Source organism: Coregonus lavaretus (genome assembly GCF_964263955.1).
Source record: "Coregonus lavaretus genome assembly, chromosome: 28".
Classification (NCBI taxonomy): Eukaryota; Metazoa; Chordata; class Actinopteri; order Salmoniformes; family Salmonidae; genus Coregonus; species Coregonus lavaretus.
The window spans coordinates 4112644-4132011 of NC_140015.1; the positions used below are offsets into that span (position 1 = coordinate 4112644).

Below are 19368 nucleotides of genomic sequence, written 5' to 3' on the forward strand. Positions count from 1 at the left end.
ACATCAGTGGCTGTATGTGTGAGGTATGATTTTGTAAAGGTGTGTGATTGTCTGTGAATGTAAGTGTGTGTGTGTGTCTGTCAACCATCTGCCTCTCAGAGTGATTTCCCTCCACTAACACAGAGCTCCACCAGTACCGGTACTCCAAGCAGACCTCGGGGGCTTGGGTTTGCATATATGTTCACCAGGTGTACATTACAACACAGGAGCAGAACACCGCTCAGGGCTGCTAGCTTCTCTGTCAGATAGAGACACACAGCGCTGCCACAGACCATCAACTCAGAGAGGGGCCCCGCAGCAAGAGAACCACAACTCAGAGAGGAGCCCCGCAGCAAGAGAACCACAACTCAGAGAGGGGGCCTCCGCAGCCAGAGAACCACAACTCAGAGAGGGGGCCTCCGCAGCCAGAGAACCACAACTCAGAGAGGGGCCCCGCAGCCAGAGAACCACAACTCAGAGAGGGGCCCAGTAGCCACAAGAGGCCCAAGTGCAGCCAGGAGGGGACAGAAACGAATCATCAAAACGGCTACGCAAAAGAAAGCCTTTTTGTTTTTCTCTGTAACTTTTTTCTTGGTGACTATCCGTGCTGCTGCTGCTGGTGGTGGTGATATTGTGTTTCACAAAACAAAGAAAGAGGCCCATTTTTAACCCCTTTTCTTTTCCCCTCATAATTCCCCCCTCTCTCTTCTATCTCTTCCAGGTCAGAAGTCAGGGGTCAGTTCATACTTCCTGGTCCTCGAAGACCTCCAGGAAGAGTGGAGGGAAGAGTTCGTTGGGACACTCCACCTTCATGTGGAGGAAGCGGCTGGCGTGGCACGCCCCGATCATCCTCAGGTCTGTCACCTTCATCAGCAGCTTGGGCCAGAAGTGGGGAATGTTGTGATTGCGGTGGTTGATGTAGTGCTCGAAGGCAAGCAGGTACATCTCCTGGCACTTCTCGATCTTATCTACCGACGTCAGGCCCGAGCGATCTGAGAGGAACGCATAAATACATACCTTCAGAGACCAATAATCATAGAGAAATGGTAGAGATATTGAAGCTTGTTCATAAAATGTTACAAACATAGGGAGACCTTCAGTGTGTTCATGCAGCTGTTGTTTGTTCATAAAGTGGTTATGTATGTTCTTAAAGTGGTTATGTTTGTTCATGAAGTGGTTATGATCCTCTGACGTCCTTCCATCGATTGACTGTTATGTCTGTTAATAGAGCAGTTACATTTGTTCATAGAGGTGTTATGTCTGTTCAAAGCACATATTTTTTCAGAGCTGTTATGTATGTTCATAGAGGTGTTATGTCTGTTCATAGAGCTGTTATGTCGGTTCATAGAGTTATAACCTTTCACAGCCTCCTGGCTCCTCACCTGAGCTCATGAGAAGCACGGCCTGCAGCAGGGCCACCTCCGAGTCATCCAGGTTAAACTGCGCCAGGCTCTTGCCCAAATCAAAGATGGCGTCCGACACCACGCCCAGCCCGCCATTCTTCAGCTGCTCCCTCTTCACCGCCATCTCGCCGCTCAGGGTAAGCGTCTCGCTCTCGGGGTCGTAGCGCACGGCGGCGCGCAGCGACATGATCTCCATACAGCAGCCTTTCAATAGGATGATCTGGTCCTCACAAGGCAGCTGGAAGGAGGAGAGGAGAGGGAAAGGTAGAGCGAGGGAGGAGGGGAGACGGGGAGGAGGGGAGACGGGAAGGAGGGGAGACGGGGAGGAGGGGAGACGGGGAGAGAGGGAGGAGGGGAGACGGGGAGAGAGGGAGGAGGGGAGACGGGAAGGAGGGGAGATGGGGAGACGGGGAGAGAGGGAGGAGGGGAGACAGGGAGGAGGGGAGACAGGGAGGAGGGGAGACAGGGAGGAGGGGAGAGAGGGAGGAGGGGAGACAGGAAGGAGGGGAGACAGGGAGGAGGGGAGACAGGGAGGAGGGAGGATGGGAGACAGGGAGGAGGGGAGACAGTTAGTGTACACCACAAACACAATCAGGTCGTCCCATGGCAGTGAGGGGCCTGAGAGGAAACCTATAGTCTGAGGTAGAGAGCACTAAAGGGCATGACACACACACACACACACACACACACACACACACACACACACAGACTGCAGTCCTCACAAGGCAACTATAGGGCATAAGTACATTATACACACATACACACAGCCTGGGAACAAACTGAAAGAGTTCATGTTACTAAATATCCAGTAATTCTAGCAGCTACCATCACCACAACAGTTAGCTACATTATTCCTCTGCTGGCCAGTGAGACTGAGTTGATGTTTATTTGTAATGATCGTCCAGCTACAGATTACATAACTGGTGAATCTGCGAGTCCTGTGCACCCTAGTCTGAGTACTGTGTGTGTGTGTGTGTGTGTGTGAGAGTGTGAGAGAGAGAGAGTGCAGCATTATTAGAGACTCACAGGGACAAATGAGGACACAGGACAGAGACAGATACACACAGGAACTTACACACACACACAAACATACAGGCGCACACACTACACACAGTGCTTTAAACCCACCTCTGAGAACATGGGCAGTTTTTTGGCAAAGTCGACGACGCGTGTGATGGCGGGGGTGATGATCTTGGTGAACTCGCTGAAGGCCTCCAGGTCTACCTTGTCTCCGTCTGGGGTGGGAGCCACGGGGGACTGACCTATGTCCTCAGGCTGGGGACACAAAGATGGCGTCTAATGAATAGTCCCACTGGGCAAACACAGTCAGATCAACCAACATCCACTTCTGGTTTAATATTCAATGGGTTGTCACCAGACCTGGGTTCAAATATATGCGCATTTAAGGATTTTGTATTTATATACAGTACTTATTTTCTGTGTATTTTAGTATTTTCAAATAATGTGGCCGAAATAAATGACTTCTATTTTAAGTATTTGAAACTATTTTTAAATGATTTCCTATAAATAGCCTATTTGAAACTACTTTCAAATACTTGTTTCCAAATACATTATTTCAAAAACCCCTAGGACCAAACAGACTTGGGTTCAAATGCATGGAATATTTAAATATTTGTACTTGAAAATAAATGTGTCTGTGTATTTGAGTACTTTCAAACACATGTCCAACTTTCCAAGTGTATTTTCAAATATATATATAGTAATTGAAATACCCGAAATAGTATTTGAACCCAGGTCTTGTTGTCAATGTCGACAAATCTGCTTAAATGTTTTTGTACAATTATAGATTTTGGCCCAGAGGTTAAAGTATTACACAATTTAACCACATAATACACTTATATTTACAATGTGGTTGTGGGTGGATACAGACAGTGTTGGACAGGGCTGGTTACGGCTGTATTCAGATCAGCTTGGACAGATGAGCTCTGTGATCAGGAGCCAGTACTGCTCTATCATCTGATCTGCTGCCAGAAGGTTTGCCAGGACATCTGTCCTATTATCTATAGTGGATTTCTAACTGAACAGTAATGTTACATTTGATTTACAGTTATTATGTTATCCAGGCTCCAGTGATGTATGTATTCATTAGTGCAGCCTGTTTTGTGTGTGTGTGTGTGTGTGTGGTGATGTACTGAGTGAGTGAGTGAGGTGATGTTCTGAGTGAGTGAGTGAGTGAGTGAGTGAGTGACTGAGTGAGGTGATGTACTGAGTGAGATCGTGAGTGAGGTACTGAGTGAGTGAATGAGAGAAAAAGAGATTGTACCAGTACTCTGTCTGTTATGCTTGTTTTCGAGGCTGTGGTTATCGACATCTCAGATATGCACTGGATCAATCCATTCGGAGACATCGCTACGGAGACACGTGTGTACGCAGGAAACACTTTCCTCTCAGAGGGGGCGACGTAGAATTGGTTGCTAAGGTAACAAGGCAGATTCATGAAGTGCCTTTCTGAATGGCATTCCTACGGTTAGTACGGTGCAACGTCTCCTAACTGGAGGAAGCATTCCTATGTGACACGCAGTCCTCCACCAATCAGTACAGACGAGTCGTCGCGCTATCTGACGTAAAACAACGAGTACGGAGAGGAGTTAAATTAGACTTGTGCAATTCCGTCAGTGAGTCAAACCCCCATTCACGAATTGGTGAATGGACCATTATTTTATAAAGATTTTTGATTTACTGAGTAAATCGAGTACACACACAAATCTACCTGTTGTTGATTAGCTTAACTTAGCCCTAGCCTATTCTATTTTAGCCTATAGCCAACTTTAGATTAGCCTAGCATCTCACCAGGAACTTGCGTTTCTGTTTCCAGTGGGAGCCCTGCGCGTTGGTGTGGCGGTGGGCTTCTGTCACATGGCGGATCAGCTCCCACTCCGAGCTGTCGGGCTCCGGACGCGTCTGCAGGGTCTTCACGATCTCGTCCTTCTTCCTCTTCTCCCGGTTCTCCTCAATCAGTCGCCGCTTAGCTACCCGCTTAGAGTCGTCCAGCACCACTAAAGACACAAACATAGTTGGTTTGTGAACCTACTGTATTTCAGTACTAAATGTAGAGGTAATGGGAGCGTAAAGCAGTGAACAGGTAAGCGTGATATATTGTGAAATATATGGTTGACACTCATGGTTCCACACTCATGGAGTGTGTGTGTGTGGGGGACACTCACGGTCCATGGCCATGCCAACTGCGATGCACTTCCTGAAGCGACACAGTTGGCACTGGTTCCTTGTGATCTTGTCGATGATGCAGCAGCCATCGTACTTACAGGAGTAAGCCGGGTGAAGGTTCTTCTGGATAGTGCGCCTGAAGAAACCCTGTGGACGTCGGTTGCATCAACGTAGTTATTTCAAAGTACGTTATCAACATCATGACATTGTAGCAACCACAGCTAGTTTGTTAGCTTAGGCACTAAGTTTACACAAATACATTTGGTTCTGCAATGTTGAAAGTCCAATAACAATGTGTGGAGACCAAAAGTATTTTTTCAATTTCAACTTATTTGAGAAGAAATAGGGAATTATTTAAGAAGAGTGCAAGGTTGACAATATACACTATATATACAAAAGTATGTGGACACCCCTTCAAATTAGTGGATTTGGCTATTTCAGCCACACCCGTTGCTGACAGGTGTATAAAATCGAGCACACAGCCATGCAGTAGACAAACATTGGCAGTAGAATGGCCTTACTGAAGAGCTCAGTGACTTTAAACATGGCACTGTCATAGGATGCCACCTTTCCAACAAGTCAGTTCATCAAATTTCTGCCCTACTAGAGCTGCCCCTGTCAACTGTAAGTTATGTTATTGTGAAGTGGAAACGTCTAGGAGCAACAACGTCTCAGCAGCGAAGTGGTAGGCCACATAAGCTTACAGAACGGGATCGCCATGTGCTGAGAGTTCCAAACTGCCTCTGGAAGCAACGTCAGCACAAGAACTGTTCGTCGGGAGCGTCATGAAATGGGTTTCCATGGCCAAGCAGCCGCACACAAGTCTAAGATCACCATGCGCAATGCCAAGCGTCGGCTGGAGTGGTGTAAAGCTCGCCGCCGTTGGTCTCTGGAGCAGTGGAAACACGTTCTCTGGAGTGATGAGTCATGCTTCACCATCTGGCAGTCAGACGGAAGAATCTGGGTTCGGCGGATGCCAGGAGAACGCTACCTGCCCCAATGCATAGTGCCAACTGTAAAGTTTGGTGGAGGAGGAATAATGGTCAGGGGCTGTTTTTCATGGTTCGGTCTAGGCCCCTTAGTTCCAGTGAGGGAAAATCTTAACGCTACAGCATACAATTACATTCTAGACGATTCTGTGCTTCCAACTTTGTGGCAACAGTTTGTGGAAGGCCCTTTCCTGTTTCAGCATGACAATGTCCCCGTGCACAAAGCGAGGTCCATGCAGACATTTTTTGTCGAGATCGGTGTGGAAGAACTTGACTGGCCTGCACAGAGCCCTGACCTCAACCCCATCAAACTCCTTTGGGATGAATTGGAACGCCGACTGCAGCCAGACCTAATCGCCCAACATTAGTGTCCGACCTCACTAATGCTCTTGTGGCTGAATGGAAACCAAGTCCCCACAGCAATGTTCCAACATATAGTGGAAAGTCTTCCCAGAAGAGTAGAGGCTGTTATAGCAGCAAAGGGGGGACCAACTCCATATTAAAATGGGCATGATTTTGCAGGTGTCCACATACTTTTGGTCATGTAGTGTATTTGGACGCAACTGTATATATATTTTAAATGTCACTAGTATAAGATATGTCGATAGTTTTGCGATAATTAAATGAAATTATTAATTTACACAGTATTTTCTTGGAAATCAGAAATAACACTAACTCCTTTAATGCATATAGAAAGTAAAATCAGGTTATTCCCTAGTAGTTACTGTGGAATGCCTAGATCACATAAAATGTTACCAAAACAGTTCTTGAAGTCCTACAGGCCAGTCATGGACCATGTCTCTCACCTTGCAGCCCTCGCAGGTGATGCAGCGGTAATGGTAGCCGGTGGCCTTGTCTCCACATACCACACACGGCTCATCCTTCTCCAAGTAGCTGGGGATGTATCCTGGGACAGAGAGGCTCAGTGCTGAGGGAGAGATGGAGAAAAAGAAGAGGAGGAAGAGGAGGAGAAAGGAAGAAGAGGAGGAGGAGAGAGAAGTGTTAACATGGGAGCAACAAAAGCACATGTACAGGAGAAGTGTGTATGCGTGTGTTTCATTAGGTCTGTGTGTGTCCTGTGTGGGCACACACACATGCACACATATACACACACCCACATATACACACACCACCCTGACCTAATAGCACTCCAGGGGAAATCCTAGTCACTCACCACCTAAAGTCTAAAGAGTAGAGAACCACATTTACCGCATGGCAGTGCCAAGACTACACAGCTCAAACATATTTATTCCTGACATGTCTAACTCTTTTCAAATGATCTACTTAAAATAAATGGTTTCTCTCTCCAATTCATCTCATGAAACGTGTGCGCGCGTCTTAGTCTAAAACAACACTGAAAGCAATTATTTGGCAGATACTCCACATACTGTAATACAGCATATGGGTTAATGGGAAAATAAATATTTTTCAAATGATTTTCACTGACCACTTAGGAATGCTGTTGTGTGTTTAATGCTCCCCCCTCATAAAAATGCTTTATAGAAGGGTATCCAAAGCATGTGGCTAGAGAGTAAGTGCATGGAACAGCTAAATGATAAAAAAATGTGTAAATGAGCATTGACTTGTCCTTAACTGAGGAATGGTGGCCAATGGCTTGTACAAACTTACCAGACATGCTCTTCACTGAACTTGTGCTGTTCTTTCTCTTCCTTTTCGGCCCATCGGGCCACCTGGAGAGAGGGAGGGAGAGAGAGAGACATATATTTTAACTTTTTAATTCGAACATACAACCAGCACATTTCCTTTAACATTCCAAAATAGAAGCCACCACCCACCAATCAATCCCCAACCTAACTGCCCTTAAACCAAAAATCCCACCACACCCAAAAACACGATCAAAACATTCAACCAAAACAACTACAAAGCAAGGCAGCCGTACAAATCTCTTCGCAAACTGATTACCATTTCATTGCCAGGACAAACTACCTCCCATCCCCCGAACAACATATTATTCTGAAAATCCCCCAATGTCATTCAGTTACTAGGCTCACAGTAACCTGGTTCATTGTTTTATTTATTCATTTTTTACTTCAGTTTATTTTAGTAAATACTTTCTTAACACGTATTTTTCTTAAAACCACATGACATGACCATCTTAGTGACCCAACATCTGGACTACTGCCTGAAAAGACATGAGGGAGAGGTACTGAGGGAGAGAGAGTGTGTTAGAGAAAGAGAGACAGACAGACATTAGAAACAGAGGGGAGAGCTAGAAAGAGAAATATGTGCAATTGAATCACAAATGTCACTTCCGCTTAGAAAATGGAGGTTTCCTAGCACACACTACACACATTACCATCAGTTGATACCCAATGTTACAACACATCTATTTGGGTATTTCTGTTTTATTTGAACATCAACGTCATTGACGTGTGCTGCTGCTCCCCTTAGGAGGAACTGTTTTATTCAGCCTGGTCAAGCAGGCTGACCGCTGCACTCACGCTTCCTTTCACTTCACTTGTCAGAATGGAAGCTATTGTGGAATCAGGCTGGTTTCATAAGGACATGTTTTCATGGAATCAGAGAGCTCTTTCTCTGTCCTGGAGGAGTCCCTGTGTCTTTCTCTATTCATATCCTCTCTGACATTGTCAATATGATACACAGTCACTCCCTAACAACAGCATTCGTTTTTGGCTCTTTCATTCACCTAGCCTCAAGGGTTCTGGGTTATGTGGAGGGGTCCGCGCCAGGACATTCACTTATCCACGCTCGTGCACACACACTCACAGGCATCACAAGGAGACTAATTTCCTTGATACAATCATTCATCCATGTATGACAGTTTTACAGATCAACCTCCGTCAAGTATCCTCTTAAATTGTGCTTAATCTAAATGACTGGTTTTTCTTTATATAACATCAAGATACATTGCCTCTCTCTCTCTCTCAGATTGTTTTCCATTCCTTTCACAGTAAAGGTGCGCTTAAAGCAACAACATTCACCTACATTTCAAATACACTGTGGTCAACTTGGCTTTGGCTGTCATATGCATGGACACCAACCTGTTGATGCAGTAGGGTTGCAGAATATGCATAGCTGTAGTCTGTATATCCCAGAGAGATCTGTATAGTATATCCTTCCAGAGCGATCCTCTCGGTACAGTATCTGGGATGCTGTGATGTTGGCTGGGTGCTTCAGCTCTCTCACTACTCTCTCTCACACCCTCCCTCTCTCTTTCCCTCTCCCTCTCCTTTTCTGGCAGGGAGTACGTAGCTTTGCTTTCACTCTCCCAACCTCTCTCACTCTTTCCATCTGTCTCTCTATCCTTCCCTCCCGCTCTCTCTCGCTCACGCTTTCATCTGTTGACCCCTCCCCCCGATGACATCCTATTAGTGATAACTATCACCTCTTGTGACAGAGCTTTAGAAGAAACCACTGTCTCGCTCTGTTCTATCCTTCCCATCTCAAAATCCCTCAGTCCTCCCCCTCCTTACTTTCAGAATTACTTGATCTTCAATCCTAAATCACAGAGGCTTTGCTTATGTAATCATGGAGATTGTTGAAAACAATGGAACCCACAGCTAACATGTTGTGACATTATTATGTAACACCTGGGAAGTATTCCAGCGATTGTCTTTGAATGGTGTTACAAAGGAAAATAAAATAGGTAAATGTGTTTGATTAATCAATAATATCAAAATGTGTTTAAGTTCATTGCCGGGTTAAATTTAGAGAAACCACAAACTGAAACAAGCAGTTTTTTTCCATATACTACAGTTAATCTAAGGAAATCAGTCATTTTAAATAAATTCATTAGGTCCTAATCTATGGATTTCACAACTGGGAATACAGATATGCATCTGTTGGTCGCAGACACCTTTCTTTAGGGGTCGTAGATCAGAAAACCAGTCAGTATCTGGTGTGACCACCATTTGCCTCATGCAGCTTGACACGTCTCCTTTGCATAGAGTTAGTTGATCAGGCTTTTGATTGTGGCCTGTGGAAGGTTGTCCCACTCCGCTTCAATGGCGGTGCGAAGTTGCTGGATATCGGCGGGAACTAGAACACACTGTTGTACATGTCAATCCAGAGCATCCCAAACATGCTCAATGTGAGTATGCAGGCCATGGAAGAACTGGGACATTTTCAGCTTGTGTACAGATCCTTGTGACATGGGGCCGTGCATTATCATGCTGAAACATGAGGTGTGGCGAGCTTCTATGCCATATAACACTCCTTCAGTAGCCTCCAACTGCTCTTAAACACTAGTAAAACTAAATGCATGCTCTTCAATCGAACGCTGCTGGCACCCGCCCACCCGACTAGAATCACTACTCTCGACGGGTCTGACCTAGAGTATGTGGACAACTACAAATACCTAGGTGTCTGGTTAGACTGTAAACTCTTCTTCCAGACTCACATTAAGAATCTCCAATCCAAAGTTAAATCTAGAATCGGCTTCCTATTTCGCAACAAAGCCTCCTTCACTCATGCTGCCAAACATGCCCTCGTAAAACTGACTATCCTACCGATCCTTGACTTCGGTGATTTACAAAATAGCCTCCAACACTCTACTCAGCAAATTGGATGTAGTCTATCACAGTGCCATCCGTTTTGTCACCAAAGCCCCATATACTACCCACCACTGTGACCTTTACGCTCTTGTTGGCTGGTCCTTACTACATATTCGTCGCCAAACCCACTGGCTCCAGGCCATCTATAAATCACTGCTAGGCAAATTCCCGCCTTATCTTAGCTCATTGGTCACCATAGCAACACCCACCTGTAGTATGCGCTCCAGCAGGTATATCTCACTGCTTATCCCCAAAGCCAACACCTCCTTTGGCCGCCATTCCTTCCAGTACTCTGCTGCCAATGACTGGAACGAATTGCAAAAATCTCTGAAGCTGGAGACTCTTATCTCCCTCACTAACTTTAAGCATCAGTTGTCAGAGCAGCTTACCGATCACTGCACCTGTACACAGCCCATCTGAAATTAGCCCACCCAACTACCTCATCCCCATATTGTTATTTATTTTGCTCATTTGCACCCCAGTATCTCTATTTGCACATCATCTCTTGCATATCTTTCATTCCAGTGTTAATACTAATTGTGATTATTTTGCACTATAGCCTATTTATTGCCTTACCTCCCTAACTTGCTACATTTGCACACACTGTATATATATTTTCTGTTGTATTTTTGACTTTATGTTTTGTTTTACCCCATATGTAACTCTGTGTTGTTGTTTTTATCGCACTGCTTTGCTTTATCTTGGCCAGGTCGCAGTTGTAAATGAGAACATGTTCTCAACTGGCTTACCTGGTTAAATAAAGGTTAAATAAAAAAATACAATGGGCCTCAGGATCTCGTCACGGTATCTCTGTGCATTCAAATTGCCATCGATAAAATACAATTGTTTTTGTTGTCCGTAGCTTATGCCTCCATGGGGAACTCTGTTAACAACGTTGACGTCAGCAAACCGCTCGCCCACAAAACGCCATAAATGTTGTCTGCGGTTGTGAGGCCGGTTGGACATACTGCCAAATTCTCTTATGGTAGAGAAATTAACATTTAATTATCTGGCAACAGCTCTGGTAGACATTCCTGCAGTCAGCATGCCAAATGCACGCTCCCTTATAACATCTGTGGCATTGTGTTTTGTGACAAAACTGCACATTTTAGAGTGGCTTTTTTTTGTCCCCAGCACAAGGTGCACCTGTGTCATGCTGTTTAATCAGCTTCTTGATATTCCACACCTGTCAGGTGGATGGATTATGTTGGAAAAAGAGAAATGCTCACTAACAGGGATGTAAACAAACATTAGAGAGAAATAAGCTTTTTGTGCTTATGGAAAATTTCGGGGATCTTTTATTTCAGCTTATGAAACATGGGACCAACACTTTACATGTTGCATTTATATTTTTGTTTAATATATATATATATATATATATATATATATATATATATTAGGGGTGGGCGATATGAGCTAAAATTCATATCACGATATTTTCCACTGTCCAGACGATATCGATATGATATCACGATATATGACGTAAAAAAATATGAATCACATTTTAATATCCCTTCTTGGTTAAATTATATTAGTTAAGGAAAAATATGTATTTGAACCTTATATAACCAGAAAGAGTGAGGCATTGGACCGTATGGACCTGAAAAGTTTTTATTTGTATTGTGCAAACATGCATTCCGTAAACATGAGGTAGGTAGGCCTATATATATATATATATATATAAATTAGATATTAAGTAAAATTAAATAAAAAATAACAGGAGATAAAGAAAATAAGGTAATTACAAATTCAAATACGTGTGTTTGTTTTGGCTACGGTCCGTAGATATGTAAAAAACTAACCGTTTGAAACTAAACCTTTCAAGCCTCAACCATCAATTATCAACAATATCAACAAATCTTCACTAGAACTTTCTTCACAAGTTCCGTGCCAGGAATACCAGCATGTTGACTGTTTCTGGCTTTAGTGCTGCCCTGTGACATGTCACCACATTGCCCCCAGTGCTGAATGCCCTCTCAGAGGGGGCACTTGTGGCAGGGATGCATAAGTATTTATTTGCCAGACAACTCACACGTGGAAAATTAGATCCGTGAAATCGCCACCACTCCAAAGGATCAGACTCGCTGTCTGCTGCCGTTGCCAGAATGTAGCTATTCAGCTCTTGCTCAATGATCTGCCTCTCTGAACATGAGGCAGGTGCACTGCTGGTCTGCTTAAAGAAGCTCCCAAGGCTCTTCTTGGGCTTCTTGCCTGATTGATGAGCAGTGGAAGCTTCTTTCTCCCTGTCAGTGTGATCCTCTGCAAGAGACGATTTTCCCAGGGCTGTGTTCTCCACCAGGAGGGCTTCGGTCTCTGAGGCAGCTCTCACCTTAAAAAATGAAAATAATTAAACTTTATTTGTATAGCACCTTTCATACATAAAATGCAGCCCAAAGTGCTTTACATTTGAAGCAATAAAACAAGAACAAATGAATAAATACCTTAATGTCCTCCAGTTTCTCAGCGGACATGTACCTGGTCTTGAACCTTGGATCTAGAAAGGTAGCCATGGAGAGCAGCTCATCTGTTGCAGGGTCAGTGTACTTGTTATTCAAGTAATCAAGAACCTTGATCTTGATCTCTTTGGTCAGTTCTGTATCGTCCTTGCTCAGATTTAGAACCTCTGCATTTAACAGATTGATGACAGGCTTCAAATAGGACACGCTCACATACGCTTCTCCTGACAGGGCATCTGTAAAGTCCTGGAGTGGCTTCAGTGCTGCTGTGACTGATTCCAAGACCTGGATGTCTTGCCAGGTAGGTACAAGGTGCCGTGTCTTTTTGTCCCCTGCCAGGACCTGTGTAATGGCCTTTTCCTGCTCCAGGACTCTTTCCATCATTTTCAGACGAGATCCCCACCTTGTCGGAGATTCTGTGATGAGCTTGTGCAGGGGCAGGCTTAGTTCATTCTGTGCTGTCATCAGGGCCTTCTGCTTTTTCCAGCTGTATGAGAACGTGCTAACCACCTTTTTGCAAACCCCTGTGGCCCGGGAAATCGCACACCCCTGTGGCCCGGGAGCGTTTTGGACACTCCTCTCTGGAAATTGGGAATAAGAAATCAAAATAATAGGGTGAAAAATAATCGAATCACAATACAATAATAATTAATAATAATGCATTTTTATATAGAAATCACAATACAATATAACTTTTAATCTTTGTTTGAGGATTTACGGCATTTACATTCAACTGTTACACATTTTACAAATCTGATGTGCTTAGATTTAGCCTACGGTACATGGCTGATGTGAGCTGTATTTTTTCTTAATAATAAGCATCATACAGGGTAGGCCTAGGCTACAGTCCTGAAACTTACCAATAGCATTGTGCAGCCTGTGTCCGAAACATCCAAGGTTTGCCCACTTGTTCAGCTGCAATGCCTTGATCATGTTCGATCCGCTGTCGGTCGTCATACAAACTTGACGCGACTCTTTTAATCCCCAGGACGACAGTATGTCCCTCAGCCCACCTGCAATTATTTCCCCGGTGTGGTCGTCTGGGAAATAAGACGTCTGTAGGCACTTACTTTTCAGTTTCCAGTCACCGTCTATGTAATGGATTGTGAGGCTTATATAAGGTTCTGTGGTACGACTTGACCATAGATCGGCAGTAGTGGAGAAGAATGGAATGTTATTTATCTCACTGTAAACTCTGTCCCAGCATTCTGTGTAAAGCTGTGGCAGGCATTTTTGGCTAAAATATTTGCGGCTCGGGATCTCATATCTTGGGTCCAGAGTTTGAATCAACTTTCTGAACCCCTCTTTCTCCACAGTTTGAATCGGTACCATGTCCTTCGCTATGTGATTTGTAATCGCAGCTGTGATGTCTATCCATTTTTTGCTCGTCTTCTCATAGCAAGTACCGGCAGCAAATGATGATATAATTGATTGTTGAGTGCGAGTCTGGCTTGTCTTCGGGCGAGCTCCTGGGCTTACTGTCTCACGCATTCTGGTGCATTGTTCATACTCACGGACATGTATGTTTTTTAAGTGATTGAACAGGTTGGTCGTGTTTCCACCTTTTGCTAAGACAACACGACGACACAACTTGCATAGGGTAGTGTTTTGGTCGGGGTCGGAGATTTTAAAGCCAAACCAGTTCCAAACAACAGAGGTGCCCCCTTTCTTCTTAACCAATTTATCCTCCTGCTCTTGAGCAACATCAATTTCTGTGTTTTCGCTCATCCTGGATTGTAAAGTTTTCCCCCAATAGTTAACCTGCCTCCTAACTGCAGCTGCCTGCACACTTCTTTGTTGCTAGCACTACATGCGTGCAACAAGTGCATGCGACGTGCGCTCATAAAAATAGGTCAACATATTAACATACATTCTTTTATTCGTAAGAACCAAGAAAGGTTGGATATTGATGCAAAATTCGAATTTATGAATTCTGAATAAATCGCGGTATCCATGATATTGCTAAATCCATATCATGGCGCGGCACAATACCGGTTTTTACTATCAAACCGGTATATCGCCCACTCCTAATATATATATATATATATACACATATACACAGTGGGGAGAACAAGTATTTGATACACTGCCGATTTTGCAGGTTTTCCTACTTACAAAGCATGTAGAGGTCTGTCATTTTTATCATAGGTACACTTCAACTGTGAGAGACGGAATCTAAAACAAAAATCCAGAAAATCACATTGTATGATTTTTAAGTAATTAATTTGCATTTTATTGCATGACATAAGTATTTGATACATCAGAAAAGCAGAACTTCATATTTGGTACAGAAACCTTTGTTTGCAATTACAGAGATCATACGTTTCCTGTAGGTCTTGACCAGGTTTGCACACACTGCAGCAGGGATTTTGGCCCACTCCTCCATACAGACCTTCTCCAGATCCTTCAGGTTTCGGGGCTGTCGCTGGGCAATACGAACTTTCAGCTCCCTCCAAAGATTTTCTATTGGGTTCAGGTCTGGAGACTGGCTAGGCCACTCCAGGACCTTGAGATGCTTCTTACGGAGCCACTCCATAGTTGCCCTGGCTGTGTGTTTTGGGTCGTTGTCATGCTGGAAGACCCAGCCACGACCCATCTTCAATGCTCTTACTGAGGGAAGGAGGTTGTTGGCCAAGATCTCGCGATACATGGCCCCATCCATCCTTCCCTCAATACGGTGCAGTCATCCTGTCCCCTTTGCAGAAAAGCATCCCCAAAGAATGATGTTTCCACCTCCATGCTTCACGGTTGGGATGGTGTTCTTGGGGTTGTACTCATCCTTCTTCTTCCTCCAAACACGGTGAGTGCAGTTTAGACCAAAAAGCTCTATTTTTGTCTCATCAGTCCACATGACCTTCTCCCATTCCTCCTCTGGATCATCCAGATGGTCATTGGCAAACTTCAGACGGGCCTGGACATGCGCTGGCTTGAGCAGGGGGACCTTGCGTGCGCTGCAGGATTTTAATCCATGACGGCGTAGTGTGATACTAATGGTTTTCTTGAGACTGTGGTCCCAGCTCTCTTCACGTCATTGACCAGGTCCTGCCGTGTAGTTCTGGGCTGATCCCTCACCTTCCTCATGATCATTGATGCCCCACGAGGTGAGATCTTGCATGGAGCCCCAGACCGAGGGTGATTGACAGTCATCTTGAACTTTTTCCATTTTCTAATAATTGCGCCAACAGTTGTTGCCTTCTCACCAAGCTGCTTGCCTATTGTCCTGTAGCCCATCCCAGCCTTGTGCAGGTCTACAATTTTATCCCTGATGTCCTTACACAGCTCTTTGGTCTTGGCCATTGTGGAGAGGTTGGAGTCTGTTTGATTGAGTGTGTGGACAGGTGTATTTTATACACAGGTGCAGTTAATACAGGTAATGAGTGGAGAACAGGAGGGCTTCTTAAAGAAAAACTAACAGGTCTGTGAGAGCCGGAATTCTTACTGGTTGGTAGGTGATCAAATACTTATGTCATGCAATAAAATGCAAATTAATTAATTATTTAAAAATCATACAATGTGATTTTCTGGATTATTTTTTTTGATTCCGTCTCTCACAGTTGAAGTGTACCTATGATAAAAATGACAGACCTCTACATGCTTTGTAAGCAGGAAAACCTGCAAAATCGGCAGTGTATCAAATACTTGTTCTCCCCACTGTGTATATATATATACATATATACACACACACACACACACACACACACACACACACACACAACCTTTCAAAAGTTTTTGGTAATTTTTTTGTCCATTAAAATAACCTCAAATTGATCAGAAATACAGTGTAGATATTGTTAATGTTGTAAATGGCTATTGTAGCTGGAAACAGCTGTTTTTTTATGGAATATCTACATAGGCATACAGAGGCCCATTATCAGCAACCATCAGTCCTGTGTTCCAATGGCACGTTGTGTTTGCTAATCCAAGTTTATCATTTTAAAAGGCTAATTGATCATTTGAAAACCCTTTTGCAATTATGTTAGCACAGCTGAAAATGGTTGTGCTGATTAAAGGAGCAATAAAACTGGCCTTCTTGAGACTAGTTGAGAATCTGGAGCATCAGCAATTGTGGGTTTGATTACAGGATCAAAATGGCCAGAAACAACTGAGCAAGAGGACAAATACATTAGAGTGTCTAGTTTGAGAAACAGATGCCTCACATGTCCTCAACTGGCAGCTTCATTAAATAGTAGCCGCAAAACACCAGTCTCAACGTCAACAGTGAAGAGGCGACTCCGGGATGCTTCAAGCTCTGTCATATTGGATGTTGATCATTGCTAGACAACCATTTTCAGGTCTTGCCATAGATTTTCCAAGTAGATTTAAGTCAATACTGTAACTCGGCCACTCAGGAACATTCACTGTCTTCTTGGTATTAACTCCAGTGTAGATTTGGCCTTGGATTTTAGGTTATTGTCTGGTTATTGTCTGGTGGAAAGCAGACTGAATCAGGTTTTTCTCTAGGATTTTGCCTGTGCTTAGCTTCATTCAGTTTCTTTTTTATCCTGAAAAACTACCCAGTCCTTAAAGATTACAAGCATACCCATAACATGATGCAGACACCACTATGCTTGAAAAAGTTAATTGCTTTGCCACATTTTTTGCAGTATTACTTTAGTGCCTTATTGCAAACAGGGTGCATGTTTTGGAATATTTTCATTTTGTACAGGCCGGCTTCCTTCTTTTCACTGTCAATTAGGTTAGTATTGTGGATTAACTACAATGTTGTTGATCCATCCTCAGTTTTCTCCTATCCCAGCCATTAAACTCTGAAACTGTTTTAAAGTCACCATTGGCCTCATGGTGAAATCCTTGAGCTGTTTACTTCCTCACCGGCAACTGAGTTAGAAAGGACGCCTGTATCTTTGTAGTGACTGGGTGTATTGATACACCATCCATAGTGTAATTAATAACTTCACCATGCTCAAGGGGATATTCAATGTCTGCTTTTTCTTTTTTAAAATCTACCAATAGGTGCCCTTCTTTGCGAGGCATTGGAAAACCTCCCTGGTCTTTGTGGTTGAATATGTGTTTGAAATTCACTGCTCGACTGAGAGACCGTACAGATAATTGAATGTGTGGGTTACAGCAATGAAGTAGTCATTCACAAATCATGTTAAACACTAATATTGCACACAGAGTGAGTCCATGCAACTCATTATGTGACCTGTTAGGCAAACTTTTACTCTTGAACATCTACATTTTATAATTTTTTAATTCAGGCTGTAGCACAACAAAATGTGGAAAAAGTAAATTAATGGATTAGGCTATTTCAGCCACACCAGTTGCTGAAAGGTGCATAAAATCGAGCACACCGCCATGCAATCTCCATAGACAAACATTGGCAGTAGAATGGCCTTACTGAAGAGCTCAGTGACTTTCAACGTGGCACCGTCATAGGATGCCACCTTTCCAACAAGTCAGTTCATCAAATTTCTGCCCTGCTAGAGCTTCCCCGGTCAACTGTAAGTGCTGTTATTGTGAAGTGGTAACGTCTAGGAGCAACAAAAGCTGAGCCGCGAAGTGGTAGGCCACACAAACTCACAGAATGGGACAGCTGAGTGCTGAAGCACGTAGCTCGTAAAAATGATCTGTCCTCGGTTGCAACAATCACTACCGAGTTCCAAACTGCATCTAGAAGCAACGTCAGCACAATAACTGTTCGTCGGGAGCTTCATGAAATGGGTTTCCATGGCCTAAGACTGCACACAAGCCTAAGATCACCATGCGCAATGCCAAGCGTCGGCTGGAGTGGTGTAAAGCTCGCCGCCGACTCTGCAGCAGTGGAAACGTGTTCTCTGGAGTGATGAATCATGCTTCACCACCTGGTAGTCCGACGGACGAATATGGGTTTGGCGGATGGCAGGAGAACGCTACCTGCCCGAATGTATAGTGCCAACTGTAAAGGAATAATGGTCTGGGGCTGTTTTTCATGGTTCGGGCTAGGCCCCTTAGTTTTAGTGAAGGGAAAGATTAACGCTACAGCATACAATTACATTCTTGACGATTCTGTGCTTCCAACTTTGTGGCAACAGTTTGTGGAAGGCCCTTTCCTGTTTCAGCATGACAATGCCCCCGTGCACAAAGCGAGGTCCATACAGAAATGGTTTGTCGAGATCGGTGTGGAAGAACTTGACTGGCCTGCACAGAGCCCTGACCTCAACCCCATCGAACACCATTGGGATGAATTGGAACGCCGACTGCAAGCCAGTCCTAATTGCCCGATATCAGCGCCCGACCTCAGTAATGGAAAGCAAGTCCCCGCAGCATTGTTCCAACATCTAGTGGAAAGCATTCCAAGAAGAGTGGAGGCTGTTATAGCAGCAAAGGGGGGACCAACTCCATATTAATGCCCATGATTTTGGAATGTGTTCGACGAGCAGGTGGTCATGTAGTGCATACTTTATATAAACCACATCAGGGAACAGGACATATTTGTTAAGGTCTTCCAGTTGCTTGACCGGCCAAACAATTTTTCTCTTTATGGAACCTTTCATTACATTGAGGTCAGGTTAATGGTCTGCTGGCTGGTCTCTTTTCACAGATCCTCTTTACCTCAGGAGGTCTTCTATATCTGGTCCTGTCCCTGAACTGCCTATTCACTCAGCAGTCAGGTGTGTGTGTGTGTGTGTTTCTGCCTATCAACTTGGCTGGGTTCTTGGACTGCATAGCTTTCGGTAATCAAGTCTGTGATGTCACACACTGTCATCACTGATATGACTAGTAGCTGTTGTCACTATCTGGCTGTGACTGTGATTTGCGATAACAAATGTGATTTTACAGTTTGTACTTTTAACCATCTAGTAAACTAACGTGCGTAAAC

General features: G+C 44.0%; 1 protein-coding gene across 1 annotated transcript in view; it reads right to left on the reverse strand.

The window, feature by feature from the left end:
• Positions 1-572: 572 nt before the first annotated feature.
• LOC311103404 (thyroid hormone receptor alpha-like) overlaps positions 573-19368 on the reverse strand; it is an 88053-nt gene continuing 69257 nt past the window's right edge. The window contains exons 5-11 of the mRNA XM_084144968.1: positions 7187-7248; positions 6364-6485; positions 4568-4715; positions 4194-4399; positions 2511-2657; positions 1362-1620; positions 573-971 (exon numbers count right to left, since the gene is read on the reverse strand). Coding sequence (XP_084001094.1) covers positions 721-971; positions 1362-1620; positions 2511-2657; positions 4194-4399; positions 4568-4715; positions 6364-6485; positions 7187-7248 — 1195 coding nt within the window. The 3' untranslated portion in view covers positions 573-720. The remainder of the gene's footprint in view (positions 972-1361; positions 1621-2510; positions 2658-4193; positions 4400-4567; positions 4716-6363; positions 6486-7186; positions 7249-19368) is intronic.